Genomic DNA, 22,796 nt, shown 5'->3' on the forward strand with positions numbered 1-22,796 from the left:
TTATAAGTGTCATTTTAGCTAAAATTGAAGGTTTATACCAGTTAATGTACATTTCCTCTAAAGTAGTTATTTTGTTCTTTTCTAGAATGTTTTCATAATGCTCAAGACCACTGTCATCTCAGACAGGCACACATTCAGAAGACAGTTGCACATGCCCTGATTTGATCTGAAAACTATCTTTCTGAGAATTCTTTACACTAAGACTTATTTCAGTCATGAATTTTCTCATCCACATATAAAAGATTTAGATCAGATGATTTCCCAAGCTATTTTACCATAAAATTCTGTGACTTTAATATCTCAGTACTGCCTATGGTGTTAGAATACTCAATAATTATGTTGATCATTATAGTATAGCCCATACTATAGATATTTTTGTTTGAAAATGTTTGAAAGTTCTTATTGTTACAATTATGTTTTAAATTGAGGAATAATTTTTTAAAGTCTTATATTTTATATATAATTTTATCTTGATATATTCAAAGTTTATCCTTTCTAAATACAGCTAAAATTTGGGAATTTGCTAAATTATTATATTTTTAGAATTTAATACTATTTCTTAAGATGTCAACTGTCATCTCTTTTTGTATTTTGTGAGGCAATATAGGTGTAGAGAAAATAACAGAAAGGGACTTTACTCAGGATTGTGACTGTGTAGCAGAATCACCTGATCCAAAAACTTCATCACCTGAATCCTTAAACAGTGGAGTTGGAGGTCCAATAAAGTCATCCAAAAACAGTGAGAAAAATTTACTGTGTACAAGAGAAAGTTCATCAATTGCACAATCATTATTTTTGGTAAGAAAAAAAAAATGTGTGTATATATATTTTATCAGATATACCTGAAGGAAGTAAATCATTTGCCTCTAAATCAAATACACAGTGCTTGTCTACTTAAGGTTCTGAGTTTGGTCTTGGGGAGAGAGGAACTTACCAATAAGTAAAATAGCCTCGGTGAACTAATAGACTGATACGTTCAGGAGGACAGTGCAGTGATATGAGAACTACGGAGTACTGATAAGAATTCTGTAATAGAAACAGTCCCTTCCAAAGAGGTATTACTTGTTTGTCTACCTGTCAGAACTGCATTTCCTAGACTGGAATAGGCTTCTTCCTGCAGCACAGGCACTTCTTTCAGGTTTTACCAAAACTCAAAATCTGTACACTTTTAGTTACTAAATCACAAGTTGACAAAGAATGTAGTTGAAACAGTATGACCATAGCATTTGCTTTAAAGATTTATAGAGGAACTTTACCTATTAGTTTTAAACAGTATGACTATTAACTTAATGGTATATTGAAAAATTCTTTATTCTGCCACTGATATTGTTATTTGTACCATTTCTTATTGATAAAATATGTACATATAGTCAAGTCTTTTAAAAAGACATTAGATATAGGGATCAAATATGGGTCAAAGTGAGGGTAGCTAAATATATAATGTCTACAAGTAGTAGTTTATAGTTTGAATTCTTTTTTAAGTTGTTTGTACTTCAGTGTCAGTTTACAATGCACCCCCCCACCACCTCCAACCCTTTTTTTGGCTTAGGTTTTATAGATGGCTTGATTTGGAAAATTTTGTAGTAGTAATAAAGTTACAGAACTGATTGCCAAGATAATGTAGTTCATTATAACTGAGTCTAGCTGAAAGTTCTGAATTAGAATTACATTAAACCCTGAGTCCACTGTTTGCTAGCTGTGAAACATTTTATAAGCTAATGAATCCCTCTGCACCTCAATTTTCTCATCTGTAAAACAAGGCTATGAAAAACTAAATAGACTGATTATGTAAGCATTACCTGATACATAGTAAATCCTCAAATATATTATTCCCCTGATATGTGCTAATCTCTGTATACAAAAATGGAATTAAGGAAGTTCAGCACACCTATAGCCACAATCTAAAATCTCTGAAAAAGCCAGCCAGCCTTCTGTCCCATGATTTTGAGTCAAGTGTTTTGGTTTGTTTTTTTTTAATATTTTAATTTTTTAACTAAAGGATAATTGCTTTATAGAATTTTGTTTTCTATCAAACCTCAACATAAATCGGCCATAGGTACACATATGTCCCCTCCCTCTTGAACCTCCCTCCCATCTCCTTCCTCTTCCCACCCCTCTAGGTTGATACAGAGCCCCTGGTTGAGTTTCCTGAGACATAGAGCAAATTCGCATTAGCTATCTATTTTTCATATGGTAATGTAAGTTTCCATGTTACTCTCTCCATACATCTCACCACCCTCTTCTCCCCTCTCCCCGTGTCCGTAAGTCTGTTCTCTGTGTTTGTGTCTCCATTGCTGCCCTGAAAATAAATTCTTCAGTACCATCTTTCTAGATTCCATATATATGCATTAGTGTACAATACTTCTAGGCTCTAGGTTCATCCACCTCATTAGAACTGACTCAAATGTGTTCCTTTTTATGGCTGAGTAATATTCCATTGTGTATATGTACCAAAATTTATTTATCTGTCGATGGACATCTAGGTTGCTTCCACGTTCTAGCTATTGCAAATGGTGCTGCAGTGAACATTGGGATACATGTGTCTTTTTCAATTTTGGTTTCCTCAGGGTATATTCCTAGGAATGGCATTGTTGGTCATATGGTGGTTTTATTCCCAGTTTTTTAAGGAGTCTCCATACCATCTTCCATAGTAGCTGTATCAATTTACATTCCCACCAACAGTGCAAGAGGTTGCCTTTTCTTCATACCCTTGCCAGCATTTCTCATGTGTAACCTTTCTGATGGCCATTCTGACTGGTGTGAGGTGATATCTCATTGTAGTTTTGATTTGCATTTCTCTAATAATGAGGGATGTTGAGCATCTTTTCATGTGTTTGTTATCCATCTGTATGTCTTCTTTGGAGAAATGTCTGTTTAGGTCTTTTTTCCACTTTCTAATTGGGTTGTTTTTCTGGTATTGAGTTACATGAGCTGCATGTGTATTTTGGAAATTAACCCTTTGTCAGTTGTTTCATTTGCTATTATTTTCTCCCATTCTAAGGGTAGTCTTTTTACCTTGTTTATAGTTTGTTTTTCTGTGCAAAAACTTTTAAATTTAATTAGGTCCACTTGTTTACTTTTGGTTTTGTTTCCATTACTCTAGGAGATGGGTCATAGAGGATCTTGCTTTATGTCATCGAGTGTTCTGCCTATGTTTTCCTCTAGGAGTTTTATAGTTTCTGGTCTTACATTTAGGTCTTTAATCCATTTTGAGTTTGTCTTTGTGTATGGTGTTAGGAAGTGTTCTAATTTCATTCTTTTACATGTAGCTGTCCAGTTTTCCCAGCACCACTTACTGAAGAGGCTGTCTTTGCCCCATTGTATATTCTTGGCTCCTTTGTCAAAAATAAAATACCAATATGTGTGTGGGTTTATTTCTGGGCTTTCTATCTTGTTCCATTGGTTTATATTTCTGTTTTTGTGCCAGTACCATACTGTGTTGATAACTGTATCTATGTAGTATAATCTGAAGTCAGGAAGGTTGATTCCTCTTAAAACCTCCATTCTTCTTAAAACCCCTTTGGCTATTCATGGTCTTTTGTGTTTCCATATGAATTGTGAAATTTTTTGTTCTAGTTCTGTGAAAAATGCCATTGGTAATTTGATAGTGATTGCATTGAATCTGTAGATTGCATTTGGTAGTACAGTCATTTTTGCAATATTGATTCTTCCTACCCAGGAACATGGAATATATCTCTCCATCTGTTTATGTCATCTTTGATTTCTTTCATCAGTGTCTTATAATTTTCTGTATACTATTCTTTTGTCTCCTTAGGTAGGTTTATTCCTATTTAATTCTTTTTGTTGCAATGGTGAATGAGGTTGATTCCTTAATTTCTTTTTCTGATTTTTCATTGTTTGTGAACTGTTTTTACTCCTGCAGTGTTTTATGACCTTTTATTCTGTTTAACCAGTAGTTTTCACAAAGCATATATTTCAAACAAAATTTTATATGAAACTTTCAGTGTGCCAACTGTAAAAATGCAGCTATACTGTTTAAAGCAGATAGGTCTGAACCCTGACCTTCCCTCTCTGATAATCCCCCAAAGGCACCTTTGCAAGACTCTTAATTTCTACAGACCACAGTTTAAAACCCTTTGTGATTGATTGATTAGACAGCCATGCCATGGTCCTTTCTTGGTATTGCTTCATCATCCTTCCTTTCCCTGAATCCTTTCTTCCGTTAGTATCCCATGTTGCAAATCTCAGCACTTGTCATCCCCACTCACCTACTTTGATGCTGTTTGCTAGATGAAATTTTGTTACATATTTATTGGCTGGACATTTACAGGAGACACTGTGTTTCCAATTTACTATTGACTCTTCATTCTAAGTCTCTCAGTCATGTACAACTCTTTGCAACCCCATGGACTATATAGAGTCCATGGAATTCTCCAGGCCAGAATACTGGAGTGGGTAGCCTTTGTCTTCTCCAGGGGATCTTCCCAAGCCAGGGATTGAATTCAGGTCTCCCACATTGCAGGCGGATTCTTTCTTTACCAGCTGAGCCACAAGGGAAGCCCGACTCTTCATTAGGTATTGGAAATTTGCTATGTAAATTTGTTGTACCAGCTTACACTCTCCAGCAATGCTATGTGATATTGCTCATTTTTCTACTGTGTTTTAGTTTTTTCTTTTTGGCAATCTGATGAATTTAAAATGTGTCTGACTTTAATTTGCATTTTTCAGATTGGCCATTTTGTAAATTGCCTTTTTTTAATTTTTAAAACTGTATTGTTTGATTTTTCCTATAAATTTGGAGTTCTTACTATATGTTGGATATTAATTATTGGTTATATCCAATGCAAACATTCCTTTTCTAGAATATAGCTTGTCTTTTCACTTAATTAAATCAAAATGTGAAATTTACCAATCTTTTGTTCAAGAAATCCTTCCCTCAGTTATTGTCATAAATATATTTTCTCTACAAATGTTAGTTCTAAATTTGAGGTTTTTCTGTTTTTCTAGGCTTCCTCTTTTTGCATATGGATAGTGAGTTAGTACAATGTCATACATTGGATAACTGCTCCTTTCTCCATCTGTGATGACACTTGGGTCACTGCCTTGGCAAGCTCATGGGTCAGCTGTTCGCCCAGTAAAGTATAGGATAGTACCTCTCTCTGTCTCTATGCTAACACAGCATTACTTCAGTTTGTATATTAATAGTTTTATGCATACAGTGGTTTCACCACCCCCATCTTGACCCTCCTCTCATACTTCCATATTATAATATACTTCCAAATTATAAGCCCTGTACTTGGCCTATATAGTTTAGAATTAGTTTGTTTAAGGAAAGAATTGCTTTTTACCAATACTGAGATTTCTCATCCATATATTTCATTTTTCTCTCTACAGTTTGGTCTTATTTCCAACAAAGTTGTGCAAAATCTTCCACAAAGAAAGTTATACTTCTGCAGTGCTTTATTGGCTTTTTACTTTACTGTATTAAAAAAAAAAACTTAAATTGTTTTCTGCGTTTTTAACTTTTTGCTTTTGTATAGAAACACTGTTGATTTTTATATCTCCCACATCCTTGGCAAATTCTATCATAATTACCTGCTTAAATTCTCTTGAATTTTCAAAATAGGTAATCAAACTGTTTTTATGGTCATTTTCTCATTTTCTCTTCCAATCCTTATTATATACATGGTCTTTTCAAGGTGACTCTGACATGTGGAGCAATGTTAAATAGATATCGTACTAGTATGTATGCTTATCGATAGTTTTTAATAGATACTTGTTAGCAAATTAATGTTCTAATTGTTTAAATGCCTTATTTCACTTATGAATGGGTGTTGAGTTTTAGCAGTGAACTAGTTATTCCCTCAGAATTTAAGTAGTTTTACTTTAATGTCTTTGTATTTTTCTTTAGTTTTTTTTAACTTCCTTTGGGTTTCTGTACGTCTTGTTCATTCATAGCACAGTTAAGTATAATACTGTTGTGAATAGAAGTAATACAGATGTGGTACAGTTGACCCTCTATATCTATAGGTCCACATCTTTGTCAGCCAACCATGGATTCAACCAACTGTGAATCAGTACTTCATATGTAGGACATGAGCATCAGTGGATTTTGGTATTTGCAAGGGGTCCTGGAACCAGTTCCTCCTATCCCCCACAGATACTGAGGGGAGAATGTACTTGTGCTCAGTTGCCAACTCTTTTCAACCCCATGGACTGTAGTGGGTTACCATGCCCTCCTCCAGGGGATCTTCCCAATGCAGGGATCGAACCCAGGTCTCCTGCATTGCAGGCAGATTCTTTACCATCTGAGCCTCCAGGGAAGCCCAATTGCAACAGCTATTCAGATGTAAACAGTTATACTTCAGGAAAAATTTATGGAAATTGAACCTCCAAATATGAAAGTCATATGGTACTACAGCCAGTAAGCTTTCCTTAAACTAAAATAGTTCTTAATAAGAATCAGATTACAGGCCTTTAGTAATAGTTATAATAATTTAGTATTTTTCACCTGTTATCTGAAAGTGTGATGTTTAAAATATGTAAGATGGTTTGATCATAGAAAAAAAGTTGAAATACTTACGAGAAAGTCTTAAATAGGCTATCGCTTTAAACCACTGACTTACATATTTATAATTAAGACTTAGTGGTTTCATGATTATATAGAAATTTGGTTGAGTTTTTCCACTATAAAAGTCAACCAACAAAAAGATTAATATTTAATAACCTATAAAATACAGAATGTTAATACAGAATTATAGCTTGGAGTGGGCTGGGTTTTGTTTGGGCTATACCAGCCTCCACTTAGGACAGGTTGGTATATATAGACTGAGTAGAGAAACATCATTAACTTAAGTATAGAAGGGGACTGGAAATGGACACAGATTTTCAGAAAACAGGAAAAAGACTAATTGGGCTAACACATTTGTATTTGAATCAGTAAGACATAAGGTTAGAGGACAAAGATGTGGCTTAAAGATATAATTTGAAGGAAGTAGTTTAGACTTTTCTTTGGCTTCCCTCCTGACTCAAATCAAACTCCTAATAAGGAAGAATTGAAAAATAGGATTAGTTTTAAAAAGCAGCTCAAAACTATTGCTGTAATTTAAGATTGAGGTTCACATAAGGATTTAGGAAAATGCATAGCAGTGTGAGAGATTAAAAAGGGATAGAAACAATGCGAGGAAAAAAACCAAATTGATAGCATTTGCAACTTACTGTCTATAGAACTTGAGAGAGATGGTCAAAGGTGAATCCAGGAGTACTTACACAGAATGTTTTTCCAATTCTGATACTTATCTTAGAAAAGTCATTCAGCATCTCCATTATCCACGTCTAGTGAAGAAAGAGAGAAAACATGGTATGGCATGCCCAGTGACTCCACACATATGTCAGGTTTGTGGTCAAAGACTTGCTTTTTAAAAAACGCATATTAATTACTGAAATACTACTGTGAAATTTCACCTAAAGGAATTATATTTTTATAATTATACCATTATTCAATTTAATGTCAAAATTATATAGGATTTAATGCAGTTGTCTAAAACTATACAAACGGAAACAAGGGCTTTTTTTTTTTTTTTACAGTTAAAAACCCATATAGTATTTTATTCTATATTTACATTATATATATATATATATATTAGGTATTTTTAATTAAGATTGTAGCACTGTTATTTACTGTTCCTAAGGCTGTATACAACATCTTAGTCGCAAACGAATGTACACGGAACATAGTCTAAATAATTCTGGTGAAGTGGAAGAAGAAAGAGCAAACTTGCTTCCCAAAAAACTCTGTAAAAGCAAAGATGCAGATCATCACACCTACAAAGGTAGGTAGATCAGATGTCTATGTCAAAATGCAATTAATTTGGAAAGTGGTTTCTTCAATTTTGAGTGACTTCTTTCATAAAACAAATTCCTTTGTAAAGATAACTTTGGATAGATCCAAGGAGGATGCTTTATCACAAAGTTCACTGTATTTTACTGTTATAGTAAGCATGATTTTACTCATAAATCTTCCTCATCACTACCATATATATAGGCTTTACTACAGTATTAATTGATAGATTAGCATATCACTAAATAGTTGGGTTATTAATGTGCAAGTAGTAAAGAATTAGTTTTTTAAAAAATCAATCCAAATATGTTCCATTTTAATATTACTGTTTCTGCCTTAATTCCCATGCTGAAAGGTTTTTTATAAGTCAGAATATTTTAAATGAAAAATATGCCTATGATTTATAATCCTTAGATTACATATAGAATCTGAAAATAAGTGATTGTTCTTAGTCTCATGACAAAGAAGGTAAAATTTGTAACAATGCGTATCTTAATTTTAGCTGATTGTCTTCATTTTTTTAGTGTCCGAAAGTATATCTCCGTTATCAGCAAATGACTTTTCTATTCCTTTGGAGAACTGGGAAACTGAAATTTCAGATGTAGGGATGATGATGTGCGAGCAGCTCAATACAGAATTTCAGAGGAAAGTTAATGTGAGTTGTCATCCTTTAAATTATGATAATATGCCACACTTTCTACTAGACTGTCAGTTCAGTTAACCCTTCGGCAACAAAACACCCATTCATGAACTAAGCTTTCCTCATGCACTGGTAAAAAGCTGGAATGATTTATGAGCCAAGTTTTTCTAAAATTTTATATTACCCATATTTACCTATGGGTTCTCTCTGTCCTATTTTCCTTTTCAGTTTAACGTTTTGAGTCTTCTGTGATTTTTCTTTTTTCTGAACAATTTTCTGTTTTTGCCTAGTCTTTAATACATTTTTAAAATCTCACAGCAGTAACTGCTTGTGAGGGTACTATATAAAGTATAGAGGATGAACAGTCTCAGTCAGAAACCCATTTCGTTTCACCAGTTCTGTACTTAAGTTCCTTAGTTATTGTGGTTCCAGTGAGGTGATATTTGCAAAAATACTTTCTAAAATACGGTAATTCTAAATTACTGTTTTATCCACTCATCTCTTTTTCTCACATGCCTGTATTTAGACAGTTCTTTTTCCCCTCCTGTTAAGACATTTTCCTGCACAGGTTATCAGCTCTCTTTCTTTGCTTTTTTCTTTTCTTCATGGGTAAACTCTGAAATTATTTAAGATTCTGTAGATTTCTTTTGAGTTGATTTATCCAAGGTCACCCTCGTCTAAACAGAGAAGCCCTGATTTGTACATTCTGCATATCTGTGACTAGATGTGGATATGTTTTATGGAAAATGGTAGTAATTTTGAGTGTGACTCCTGGGCTGTGTTCCTGAAAAGAACTATAATCACTAGCATTTTGGTAAATGTGATGTACTTATGAAAATAACTAGCAATTCCAACCCTCAGTCAGAGCCTTCCTGGTGGGACTGAGCTTATTCATTAACACTTCAGTTTAAATCACTTGACTTTTTAATTTTTCACTGTTCTAAGTTCTTAGTCATTTATATTTCATGGAAAAGGCTTTGGTCTTAATATAATCTTGGTTAGATTATTTTGTAAAGATTTTTCAAGTTAAAAAATGAGTGTTTTTCAGATACGCCACAAAATGATGGATTATTTTACTAAACAGACTTGGAAAACAATTCAACAACATATAAAAGCAATCAACCAGAAGATTCAGGAGTACAGGTCTGTGCTAAAAATCCCTTCTGAAATATCCTAGGTGCTTTGTATTCTGAGTGCTGTCATTTTTTTTAAAAAATCTCATTTTCTTTCTTTAATAGGATCAAAAAACTTGACAAGTTCCAATTCATCATCATAGAGGAGCTAGAGAATTTTGAGAAAGATTCACAGTATTTAAAAGATTTGGAGAAGGAATTTGTGGTTTGTGCTTATAAGAGTTTAAAAATAATTATAAAACCTCATTTTTAAAGAGCTGCACTCAGGACAACTTCTATTAACCTTCTACTTTTAGACTATACCATAAAGGTTTTTGTTTTTTAGGACATAATTTAGTTTTATCCTAGATTTTTAGTTAGTTTCATGTACATACACTAAAAATACAGACTTAAGTTTATGATCAAGGGGGATTAACATACTACTATATATAAAATGGTAAAATAACAAGGACCTATACAGCCAAGTATATTCAATATCTTGAAATAACTTAAATGGAAAAGAATCTGAAAAAATACATGTATGCATGTGTAACTAAAATCACTTTGCTATATATATATCTGAAACATTGTAAATCAACTGTACTTTAGTAAATACATATAAAGTTTATGACTACCTTTTACAGGGAGAAAGTCTGAAAGAGTTTATGACATCTGCAATATTCTTAGCATATAGCCAAGTTGTTTTTTAAATTAGAAATAAATATAGTAAATTCTACTGTTTAGTTTTAATTTTTAGTCATAACTACAGTGTAACTAGTTTTGTACTTTTAAATTTAGGACTTTCGGGAAAAGGTATTCCAGCAGTTCAGTGCCTATCAAAAACGTGAACAACAGAGGTCAGTATGACATTCTTAATGATTAGAATATATAACAAGACTTTTTGGTCAAAAAATTAAAATTATATATACTATATTATAGTAATTTAATTTGTTAAGTACCGAAGTAAATGCACAGGTAACTTTCATTATTTTAGACTTCACCTTTTAAAAGCTTCATTGGACAAGAATGTCTTCTACAGCACTGATTGTGAAGAAAATATTGTTACATCTCAGGTATAAATTCTGTATTTTTGTATGTAATCTCTCAATATTGGTTAGTCCAACTTTTTGCTGTGAACTAAGTAAATTCCATGGAAGAAATTATTTATTCACAGATGTGTTTGATGAAAGAAAACATGAAAATGCTGCAAGACAGACTTCTTAAGGAAATGGTAAATCAATATCTAGTTTGGGTTTTTCAAATGGAATGATCAGTCATGCTTTTTATGTGTTTAAATGAGAAATTCTTCCACAGGTCTTTCTTTTTGGATTGAAACCACTGGGGTTTAGTTCTTTAAAATGGGAGCAAATTTATAGTAGAAAATAGGGGTGATTTTAAATGAGTGTCTCCTTAAAAGAAAGAGCAATTTAAAAGGAAGCTAGAATAATTATTTCCTTGTATGTATCTAAGCAAGGTACACCACAGCAGTCTTGCTGTGTCTTCTGAAGGAGAAGGGGTGTCAGGCAGAGCAAGAAAGAATTTTCTTTTACTTAGATTTGAGGATACAATTAGCTGATTTTGCAGAGGTCTAGTAGACAAGCAACTGGATTCTGGGGGGAAGAGCTCGCCAGGGTGGGGAACAGGGAAGGTGTCTAAAGGTGCCGTCCAAGGGAAACATGCCTTTGGTGTTTCCTCAGAGATAGAGGCATTTCTGTGTATACTACAGGATATTTTAATATACTTTGATTAAATTTTAATAGAACCTCAGTATGCTGATAGTAGAGGCTAAGACGATAGTTGTTACTAAGCCAGTTTAGCTGGAAGCACATAAGCTAACTAACTAGACTGATCCTTGTTGAAGTTCTTTTCTAGACTGAGGATTTAATATTTAAAGGAAGTAAAAAAATTTCATTGACTTGGGGTTTAAAATTGATCTCTCACTTGATCATCTAAATATATATCTAAAATATCAGTAATAAGCATATAGTTCTGTAGATACCTAGGAACAGCCTTTAGGGGATTGGATAGGATGATAGTTTTACAGTGAATCACTGTTCAAAGTGATTTTTTTTTTCTTGGCCACAGCAAGAAGAGGAGCTTCACACTGTACGCAGAGGACTGAGGTCATTATTCATGGCTCATGAGAGAAACAATCTTTGATGTCTAGTTGTTCTCAACAAGTTTTATCCAATTATTCCTGTTTAGCTTAGGAAATACCAGAGTAGCTCTATAAAGAAAAGACATGTTACCCAAGCAAGAGTACCTCTGTAGAACCCTCTAAATTCAAAGAACTGTCTGTCCTCTGCTGGATAAGAAAGAACCTGTAATCACCATAACATGACTTAGCCCCGAAGCCTTTTGTCTGTGCAATACTTTTTTCAGAAAGCTTTGGGAAACCAATCAGTAGAAGGAATTGGCTTACTTTTATAGTAATATTTACATGAGACAAATATTACCAAGTTAACTATATTCATACAACTAGTTACTAAAATCTATCATATAAAATATATTTTAAATGCAAACAGTTTGAACTAAATATATAAAGTATTGTTAAAATTTACTAGTTTAGAACGTGGTTCAAATAATAAAATTTAGTGATGCATAGAAGGGGACGAAGTCCGATTTAAAATGCTTACCTGAGTGTACAGCAGTACTTTCAGCATACTGTTGGAGAGAGTATTTATTCAGCTGTGGCTCCATTGTACTAGAAGGCACTAAATAGCCTAACAGAGTTACCATTTTAATTCTAGGTAGACATATTATTAACTCAAGCAGGCTGTTTTGACAAGTACTTTTTAAGCCCTAGGGTTCACTGTAATATTTTGCTAGATTAATATATGAAAATGAATACATACTTAGTTTGCTTTAATTGTGTAATAAAGTTGAAATAAATGCTGTAACTTGATTGTTATACAGTTATTCTATAAATCATTTTGTTTGAATATCCTCCAGTCAGACATCTGAAGTATACCATCACACCATCTCACTTTACCAGTATTTAAGTACAGTGGTAAAAGTGGCTTCTTAATCTAAATAAGCAAAAAAAAAAAAACCTTTGCATCATAGCTTTATTCCACTGTTAGCATCAGCTAAGATTTATTGATAGCATAGCAGAAATTCTACTTCAGGAAACAGTGACAAGTCTGCTATAATATTAAAACAACTCAGGAGTTGTAACTCTGTGTTCCCCCATGAGACTTCAAAATTAATCCATTATGACACACATACTTTTTTATCTCCACCCCCCTTGGCCAGACTCCAAGACCTCTAAACCCATGCTGATTCCCATACTGTTTTGTATGTGTAATCCCACCCAGGTGCCCGCTTTCTCCCAGCTCTTTAAACCATTCTGCTTTGACCTTGTCATTATCAGTAGTGTGCCCTGAATCTCACTTCAGATGTTGATCGTCCCACCCTGCTTTCTAGAGTAGTCCCAGGCTGTTTACTCCACTACTGTCTGCTATGCTTGTTAACCCTCTTGTCCTTCCTTCCTTGCCTTACCGATTTTAGAGTCCTTAGTCCTAGACAGTACTCTCACCCTCTCACCTTTCCTCAGCTTTTTATCTACTAGTTCAAACCCTTCATTCCACAACTTGAACATCACTTGAGAAAAACAAATATGTGGTCATAAATTTAAACCTTAATTATATTTTTTTTTGCTTGCTTTTTTATTTTTTAAATTTACAATATTGTATTGGCTTTGCCATATATCAAAATGAATCCGCCAGAGGTATACATGTGTTCCCCATCCTGAACCCTCCTCCCTCCCCCCTCCCCATACCATTCCTCTGAGTCGTCCCAGTGCACCAGCCCCAAGCATCCACTATCGAGCTTCGAACCTGGACTGGCGACTCGTTTCATATATGATATTATACATGTTTCAATGACCACATATTTCAAATGGCTATATTGCATTGCTCAGCAATCCTTATCCTGCCCTGTTTAATTGCCTGTACCACATTTCCAGAGCATTATTGTATATCAGTACCTCTTTCCTTAATTCTTTACCTTTTAGGGTATGGCCTTACCTCATACTTTCCTCATCTCTTCTCCCTAAAATCTAACATGTTACCTGCATCAATACTGCCATTTCTGATTTCCCACACGTTTCAACAGCAGATAACCCTCATTATTTCAGGACAGTCTAATCACCTGGAGGTACTCTGAATCCTGTTGTCTTTGACTTCTCCCTATTGGTGTGTATAGCCCACGCTTATTTAAAAACATTTTTTTAAAATGGACTTTAACATCACGTTCCTTTTTAACTGCTGCCCTTCATATGTAATTCTCAAGCTAGCTTTACAGAGAGCGTAGCAAGAGAGTTTTCTCTACTTACTATCTCAATTCATACTTCTTACTTGCTCCTTACCATCCCTCATAGAGTCCAGCTTCTATCCCTATAATTTCACTGAAACAGCTTTTATCAAAATCACCAGTAATTTTACCAAACCTTACCTCTGTTGTCTTAGCTTCTCAGTGCCATTCCATGGTTAAAAACCCTTGGCTGACACAGATTTTCCATTCTTTCTTATCTTATTCCTAACATCCCTTTTACCTCTTAAGACTAGGAATGAGCTCCATATTATTACTTTTCTTCAATCTAAACTTTCTCCTTAGGTGTTTTCATCTGGTACCAATTAATAACCATTTCTATATTAATAACTTCTAAATGTAGAAACATTCTGACCTTTATTTTGGACATTAGTGTGTTATATACATTGTTTTAGGGCTTACGTGGCGGTTTAGTGGTAAAGAATCTGCCTGCTAATGCAGGAGATGTGAGTTCAATCCCTGGGTCAGGAAGATCCCCTGGAGGAGGAAATGACAACTCATTCCAGTATTCTTGCCTAAAAATTCCACGGACAGAGGAGCCTGGTGGGCTGCAGTCCATAGTGTCTCAGAGTTGGACATGACTGAGCAACTAAACATCATATACTGTTTTACTGACAGTTTTAATAAACATCTCAATTCTCCAACTCTTGCTTTCTCAGCAGTCTCTCTCACCACCAAAGGGGGAAAAAAAAAGATAAACCTCTTCTTCCATCTCAGTAAATGTCACTTTTATCCACCTAACTAGACAAGCCAAAACCTAGGAGTAATTCCTGATTGCCTCTTTTTCTTTGGCCGGTTAATTGATCAACAAGTCCTGTAGATTTTACTACCAAAAGATGTTCTACAAATATACCTACTTTGTCACTTCCACTGTCACTACCTTTGACAGTCTCAGCATTATTTCTCATATGGACAATTTCAACAGCCTCCTAAATAGCCTCCCAGCATTCATACTTGCCTTGTAATTTACAGCCTCTTATTTACTTAGCAGCCAATATATTCTCGCTAATTCATAAATTATACCATGCTTATGACTTCCGTATGTAAAACTCTCCAGTGAAAATACATTCTTAAATAACCAATGGGTCAAAGAAGAAATCACAAGAGAAATTAGAAAATACCACGAGGCAAATGAAAATGCAGCATACTCCAAGCAGTGCTCAGAAATTTATAACTGTACATTTATATATATATATATTTTTTTTTAAGAAGTGAAGAAAGATCTCAAGTTCATAACCCAACTTTAAAAAACTAGAAAATGAGTGAATATACCCAAAAGTATCAGAAGGAAGGAAACAATAGATATTTTAGATTTTTTAAAAAGAATAGAAAAACAGAAAATCAAACCAAAAGTTGATTCTTTGAAAATATCAAGAAAATTGATAAGCCATTTGTTAGACTAAGTAATAGAGACTAAAATTTCTAAAAGCAGAGTTGAAAGATCTGAAAACTAAAAATTACAAAACACTGTTGAAAGAACACTTAAGTGGAAAGACATCCCATGGTCATCCCCTCTGATTCTAAGACTTAATATTGTTGAATGGCAACAGTCTACAGATTTAATGCAGTCCCTATCAAAATCCCAAGTCCTTCCTGCAGAAATGAAAAGGCCAGTCCTGAAAAACACATGGAAATGGAAGGGATCCAACATAGCAAAATAATCTTGAAAAAAAATAATAAAGTTGGAGGATTCACAGTTCCCAATTCCATAATACTACAAAGCTAAATTAAAATAATGTGGTACCTACATAAGGACAGACATACAGACCAATGAAATAGATTTGAGAGTCTAGCAATAAACCTGTTCATCTGTAGTCCAGTTGAGTTTCATCAGGGGTACCTAGACCATTTGATAGAAAAATAATAGTCTCTTCAGCCACTGGTTTTGGGAGAACTGGATAGCCACATGCAAAAATGGGACACCCTTACCTTACACCATATATAAAATTTAAATGGATCAAAAACCTATAAGAGCTAACACTACACAACCTATAGGAAAAAAACATAAGAATAAAGATTCATGACGTAGGATTTGGCAATGGATTTTTAGATATGACACCAAAAACACCAACAACAGGAAAAAAAAAGCAATTTGGACTTAAGAAATTTTTTTTTTAAAAAGGATTTTCATGCAAATAATACTTTCATAAAAGGAAAAAAACTACAGAATGGGAGAAAATATTTGCAAGTCACATCTCATTAGGGTCTAGTAGCCAGAATATTCAAAGAATTCTTATAGGTTGAAAACAAAATGCCAAAAAACCTAATTAAAATATCAGCAAAGGACTTGAACCACCATTTCTCCTGAGAAGACACACAAATGTCTAACAAACACACAAACACACTGAGCATCATTAGGAAAATGGAAATCAAAACCATAGTTAGATCCCAACTTTATACCCACTATGATAGTTAGAAACCAGAAAGCAAGTTTGGCAAGGATGGGCAGGAATTGAAACCCTTGTGCGTCTTATTTTTGGCGGAGGGTCGGGACAGGGGAATATAAAATAATGCAGCTGCCATGGAACACAGTTTGGTCGTTCCTCAGTTAAACAATTACCATGTGACTCAGCAATTCCACTCTTAAGTTATATACCCAAAAGAACTGAAAATAGATACTCAAATACTTTTGTACAGGAATATTCAAAATAGCACACTATTCACAATAGCCAAAAGGTGGAAACAGCCCAAATGGCAATCAAATAAGTAAGCATGTAGTATATTTATGTAATGGAATATTTTTTAGCTGTAAGGGGAAAGAAGTATTGATTAGCCTGACAGTATGGATGAATCTCAAAAACATGTTAAGTGAAAATAGACACAAAAGGTCACATGTTGCATGATTTAATTTACTGTAATATCCAGAATGTATAAATTCATAGAAACAGCAAATTAGGCATGGGATCTTCTTCAAGTATGATGAAAATGTTCTGGAACCAGACAGAAGTGGTGGCCATATGAATTTGTAAGTGTGTTGAATATCATTTATTCTTCAATATGGTCAGTTTTATGTTACCTGTATTTCACCTGAATGTTAAAAATAACAGCAAAACAACAAAGAACCTTTTCAGAGGTTTCCTGTGCCCTAAAAGCCAACTTTTATATATTTACTTCTAGAACCTAAAAGAGTGCTTGGAGACATAGGCTTGCACAAAATGAATAAGTGAGTGAGCAGATGTAGTATGTTCCTGGAGGACCAGCGTGCCTTCTAAAACTTTCAGTTCCTCAAATCCTGTATAGTGTTTGTATTTCTATCAAAGTTAATAACAAAGTATTAGCCAGCCAGTCATATGAGCATCTTACTATATGACATGCCTGTACTCAGCTCTAGATACAGAGATAATAAATGAACTGTTTCCATGTACTTAAAAATGTATTTTTAAAAGTCATGTAAAATCACAGGGATTTCTATTTTATTGGCACCTTTGACAAATTGTGTAGGCAAATCAGATATTCACAGGCTTCATTACCAAAGAAGATAATAAATTTGTAATGGTTAATTTTTGTTTTTAAAAACATACATTGGGTCAAAAAAGCCAATAGAAATACTCTAAAACAACATTTGCCATGTGGTGCTAAGTCGCTTCAGTCATGTCGAACTCTTTGCAACCCTATAGACTGTAGCCCACCAGGCTCCTCTGTCCATGAGATTCTCCAGGCAAGAATACTGGAGTGGATTTGCATTTCCTTCTCCAGGGGATCTTCCCAACCCAGGGATTGGACCAACAATTCAATATTTTTTTTCTTCAGGAATACAGATTGTTGAATGAGATTTGTGTGTTGTACTGCCTTGAACTGTAGATAACATAGTTTTGGTTTAAGATTTGATAACAATAATTTTCAATAAAAGGAAGTTGGAAGTGAGTGGTCATACTAATGAAACATATGCCCTTGATATCAGTAGCACCTTTGTTATTTACCCAACTTGCACTTTACGCATGTCAAAGTACTATTGTCAGTGTGAGCTTATAATGAGTTTGAAATTTGTAACAAAATTGATGTTAAAAATTTTAAGCTTAGAAACAAACCTAACTGTTCTGTGTAACTCAGCATCTTCTATTCTTTATTTAAAAAAAAAAAAAAGATTTTCGAGCAGGAGTAGGCAAACTGTCTTTTAAAGGGCTATACAGTAAAAAAAAAAAAAAAAAAGTTTAAGGGCTAAAAGGTAAATTTAAAGATCTCATGTATGTACTTGTATAAACTTGTCAAATATAACTTTAAAAATGTAAGGACCATTCTTACCTTGCAGACCATTAAAAAAAAAAAAAAAGGCAGATCTGGTCTGTGGGCTATAGTTTGCAAGACCCCTCTTTTAGAAGAAACATTTGAAAGTCAGATATCTCTGTTCTTTATTACAAAATTTATTCCTCAATTTATCTTACTGTAGTGAGTTAAAGCAGTTTTGCATTAGCAGAGGTTAACGATCATGTTAATTAACACAGCTAACACTTCTTGATTTTCCCATTTCAGACATATTAAAAAATAAATAAGCATTGTAACTAATGACTTCTATGTCTTACCTGGATCACAGTTTAACACCACCTTGGTGCAGGTTTACCACACGGTGGTCAAATTGCTCCAGAAGGCATTGGAAAGGACATGGAAGAGAGAAAAATTTTGCACCATTAGTACCGCCAGGCAGAAACTTAAATACTAAACTCTATAGACATTATTACAGAGACTTAAAAGCCACATGTTCCTGACACCATAGATGCCCAGCACGTGTGGGCAGTAGACTGTGTGGTTTTTATCTAGCATTTAATTCCTTCTTAAAACTAGTCTAGGGTGATGAATTCTGCTTTCTATGGCCTCAGGGCCTAGGGTGAAGCTCTCTACAGATGCTAGAGGTAGTTTTCTTTAGCCATCCCATCACCACCACATAATAACCAGGTCACAGTTAGGTCTGGGTTCATTAATATTGATTAAAATGTCAGTAAGCATGGGAGAATCATAAGTGCCATGAATAAACACTTAAAATAGAATACTAAGCACTGTTGGGACTTCCCTGGAGGTCCAGTGGTTATGGCTCCAAGCTTTCACCGCTGAGGGCCCAGGCTTCAGTCCCAGGTCAGGGGACAAATATCCACAGGTTGTGAGGAGTGGCCATTAAAAAAAAAAAATAGAAATGATCCTTAGTATTGTAAAAATTGGAGCAAGCTCTTAGGTCCTTCCTGTCAGACCTGAAGTAAATTTGACTTTCTGTATTTTCAGTTGTTTATGAGCATCTTCTGAGATGTTTCTTTCACATGAAGAACTCTGAAAAGATATTCTGAAAAAAACACTGGGTAAATAGGTATTGGAATAATGTTGAACTAGTAATTTTAGCAGTATAATTAGAATTTTGCATTTCTGAACTTGACTTTGCCATTGAAGAACTGTGTATATATAGCTAAAATCTGACTTTCAAACTTCGACTGTACAATAGGATACCTTTTAGACTTGTAATTACCTTGTGTTTCCACAAGGTGGACCCTCTATGTTAGCTGTTTTTTTAATCCATTCAGTTGTCCACAGCCCCTTTAAAATTTTTTAAATGTACTTTTTACAAAGTCATAGGATGTACTATTCTTCCTATCATATTGGCTTAAAACTTGATGCTTCTGGCTGTGATTCAGTTTCTTGTCACAAAATTACCAATTAAGTTTAAAAAAATTTTTAAACTCCTTAAAAATAATTTCCTTAATGACTTAATATTGTTACTTTAATAGTCATTTTATTCTGTTAAAATCAAATTGTCAAGTCAATGCACAAGAACCTTATTAATGACTACTAATAGTATGATAATTCAGATACTGTATCTAATTGTTATTGAATAAGAAAGAATTATTTTTTCTAAGTCTTCAGCTCCTAAGTATATAAACTTTCTCTTCAAATTTACACAATATATGTAAATTTAAATTTATATCCATATGCATGTATATCACCAGTATCATGTGATTAATGAATTGCTTTTTGTTTCTGTTCCTCCAGCTAACTAGGATGAGAGACTAGAGATGCCACATCATATACTTACTTAGTGCAGGATTACACACACTTAGGTGCCGAGTAAACATGCATACTTGATTCACAGTTTTAGGTTATCTCACCTCTAAAATACCTGCTAAGAACATGAAATATGGAAATATAACTTAGGGTAATAGTTTATGATTAATACAAATACAGTAGTAGAAGCTAGATACCTTTGCAAATATTTTGATTACAATGAAAATGTCTTCCAGTTTTATATTTTAGAACCCTTGAGTCTAGAACCAAACCAAACTCTGCTTTGGGTATCTTGTACTTTATCATAAATCTTTATTTATCTATTAGTTGTGCGTCTTTAGTTGGGCAAAAACCCTGACTTTGTGCCCCATCTATCAGATTGTCTTTAACTAAAGCTACAGTTTAGATATATTCTCAGCAGTGATCCTTTTTGCTTTGGGGGCCAGGATATTTCTATGTGATGAAGATTGAAATCTTATTTTTATATAGGTTGGCTCCAATTAATATTTTTAATTGAATAAAATATAAAATAGGAAGCTTCTACTATGTAGCTTAAAATAGAAATTAAGTATTTAGAGGGTTGACTGGCCACAAATAACAGCTTACATATAAAATATACATACATAAATATAAAATATATATATACACACACACATAAATGCTTATAAAATTAAGAGATTGGCTTCTAGTTAGAAAAGATTTAGATATCATTCCATAGACACAGAAATTGAGGCTTAGCGAAGTCAAGCGATTCACAGAAGGTTACACAGTATGAAGAGGCAGAGCTAGAATTTTTCTACCATACACTGATTTCTTATAAAAAGACTACAGTTCGGCAAACTAACAGTATGTTTGCTTACATCTAGGATTGATCACAAATCCCTTAAGACAGAGTACTGCCACAAGGGCTGAGCAGTGGGCTCCTGACCCACTGCAGCCACAGAGCAGCACAAGAAAGGTCATGGGAAGTAGTGAGGTAGCTTGTGCGGTGAGAAGTCACAGAGGACATTCAGCTGCTCCACAGCTACCTGACAACCACACCCACATGATGGACTGGGCACTTTGCTGGTACTTCACACACACACTTCCCTCCTTTTTCTCATTTAGAGATTCCAATTGTGGTATGTGTGTGTGAGAGAGGCTGGGGCGGGGTCAGGTGGGGAGCAGGTGGGAGAGCTTCCGGCAGAGGAAATAAACACCTTGCTGAGTGTTGCAGAGCTGGGATCTGGGCACAGGTTCTGCAAGATCCCAACGGCGTGATGGAAGCACTGTGCTCCTGGACTCAGTGGACCAGGAGGGCAGGCTCATTTTTGCAATGATACTTACTCAAAAGCTAAGTAAAAATATATTCCAGGGAACATTTATTCTTATTTAACTTACTTTCCCCTCTTTGTGCCAAGGTTACCTTTTACGTTTGTGCTGGGATAAATATCCTCTTAGAGCTCCACTCAATCTAAACCTTTGTCTCTTACAACAGAGTCTTATAATAATGTTTGCAAATACGAAATTAAAAATACTTTTAGAGGTCGTCATTTTCCTTTGAGTTTTTCAACAAGTTGTTACTTATTTCTAGGTTTATTACTCAAATGATTTAAAAACTTAACTTGAAAAAGATAATTTGATTTCCTAAGGCACAAACCACAAATACTAAAAGAATTTACAAAACACACAAAAAGTTTGAATTCTCCTGTATTTGGCTTTTGATGGCTCAAAAATAATAAGATTTGACTTGTTTCACAGATCCTTTTTCTAAAAAAATCTCTTACCCCCACCCCAAGAAACTGTAACACCCAGGTTAATTTCCTGCAATAAGTAGTCATTTAATTAAAGAACAAAATTAACAGGAATCAAAATGTTGCAGCTGTATTTTTTGTTAGACATTATATAAAAAAAGAAAAAGTATAATACAGTAAATCATTTTGTATAACAGGAACTTAAAGAGTTCTCTAATTGTGATGAGAATAAAAAGGTCTTTTCCACATGGTACTGAAGACACTGCGTACACATCCCTTGGTCATAGCCTCAGTGTGGTGACCCTGCACACGCACGTCACCATCCTCGGTCATACCGCAGAACTGCAAAACAAGGCAGGAAGGCAAACAACAGTTTTCTTCAGGTTGAGTCCCTGGGGTCTCTTCTGACCCCAACAGTTGACACTCCTCAGGCCCCAGAGAGTGAAGGGTGTCCTCTGGTCATTCTCTCACAGGTGAGCATGGCCAGGATTTCACCTGTGTGTGTGGTCCTGCTTCTCTGGCAAACACAGCAGGTAGTCATGAGCTGAACTTCAGGAAAGCTCCCTGATGAATGTTCAGTGTTGGTATCAAAAATTAAGCACAATTCTTCTCAGAAGAAAATCTCTATGGCCTGTGGAATCTAGAAGTTGTAAAAAGACAAGGTTATACATATCTAAGTTTAAATTGCAAAAAACTTTCCACAAATTATTCTGTTGCTATTAAAATCTTTGTGGAAGTCCAACATGTAAAACATGAGGATGGACCTGCCTGGGTTATAGTGGTGTACAGCCTCGGAGGGCACCCACCGTTCAGGCCCCATCATAACACAAAAGGAATCAGATGGTGAATTCTTAAGCCTATCTAAAACTTAGCTTGAAAACTGCTAGGTAGGCCCTTGAAGTTCACAAAAACAGCAGGGCTTTGCTGAAGCAGCAGAGGTAATGAACTGATTAACAAATGATTGGATATTAGAGTAGAGTTATAATTTTGTTTTTGTAGAGTTGAAAATGTGTTTGTGGTACTGTTTAATGCAATTAAAACTTCATATGACTAAAATCATTGCTCTGACTTTTAAAAGCTGACATTAAATGCTAAAATGTGGTATAAAAATCTTAACACTTCCTGATGTGTAAGTTTTGGGCTCACTCTTAAAATTCTGTCATCTAAAAAAGCTATCAAGGACTTATGAGAGAAAG

At 34.5% G+C, this 22,796-nt stretch overlaps 2 protein-coding genes across 15 annotated transcripts in view; one reads left to right on the forward strand and one right to left on the reverse strand.

The window, feature by feature from the left end:
* SYCP2 (synaptonemal complex protein 2) overlaps nucleotides 1–12,630 on the forward strand; it is a 73,300-nt gene extending 60,670 nt beyond the window's left edge. For 8 of the 10 annotated variants that reach the window (XM_061436992.1, XM_061436996.1, XM_061436994.1 and 5 more), the window contains 10 exons: nucleotides 599–798; nucleotides 7,266–7,356; nucleotides 7,653–7,793; nucleotides 8,326–8,456; nucleotides 9,490–9,584; nucleotides 9,680–9,779; nucleotides 10,352–10,410; nucleotides 10,548–10,626; nucleotides 10,728–10,784; nucleotides 11,639–12,630. In XM_061436992.1, coding sequence (XP_061292976.1) covers nucleotides 599–798; nucleotides 7,266–7,356; nucleotides 7,653–7,793; nucleotides 8,326–8,456; nucleotides 9,490–9,584; nucleotides 9,680–9,779; nucleotides 10,352–10,410; nucleotides 10,548–10,626; nucleotides 10,728–10,784; nucleotides 11,639–11,713 — 1,028 coding nt within the window. In that variant the 3' untranslated portion in view covers nucleotides 11,714–12,630. Of the gene's footprint in view, nucleotides 1–598; nucleotides 799–7,265; nucleotides 7,357–7,652; nucleotides 7,794–8,325; nucleotides 8,457–9,489; nucleotides 9,585–9,679; nucleotides 9,780–10,351; nucleotides 10,411–10,547; nucleotides 10,627–10,727; nucleotides 10,785–11,638 lie in introns of those variants that run through there. The other 2 variants (XM_061436998.1, XM_061437003.1) reach the window with 2 other exon arrangements.
* Nucleotides 12,631–21,538: 8,908 nt separating this feature from the next.
* PHACTR3 (phosphatase and actin regulator 3) overlaps nucleotides 21,539–22,796 on the reverse strand; it is a 206,068-nt gene continuing 204,810 nt past the window's right edge. For all 5 annotated transcript variants that reach the window (XM_061437008.1, XM_061437007.1, XM_061437011.1 and 2 more), the window contains exon 13: nucleotides 21,539–22,240. In XM_061437008.1, the coding sequence (XP_061292992.1) occupies nucleotides 22,225–22,240 (16 nt within the window). In that variant the 3' untranslated portion in view covers nucleotides 21,539–22,224. The remainder of the gene's footprint in view (nucleotides 22,241–22,796) is intronic.

The sequence above is a fragment of the Bos javanicus genome, chromosome 13, assembly GCF_032452875.1.
Source record: "Bos javanicus breed banteng chromosome 13, ARS-OSU_banteng_1.0, whole genome shotgun sequence".
Taxonomy (NCBI): Eukaryota; Metazoa; Chordata; class Mammalia; order Artiodactyla; family Bovidae; genus Bos; species Bos javanicus.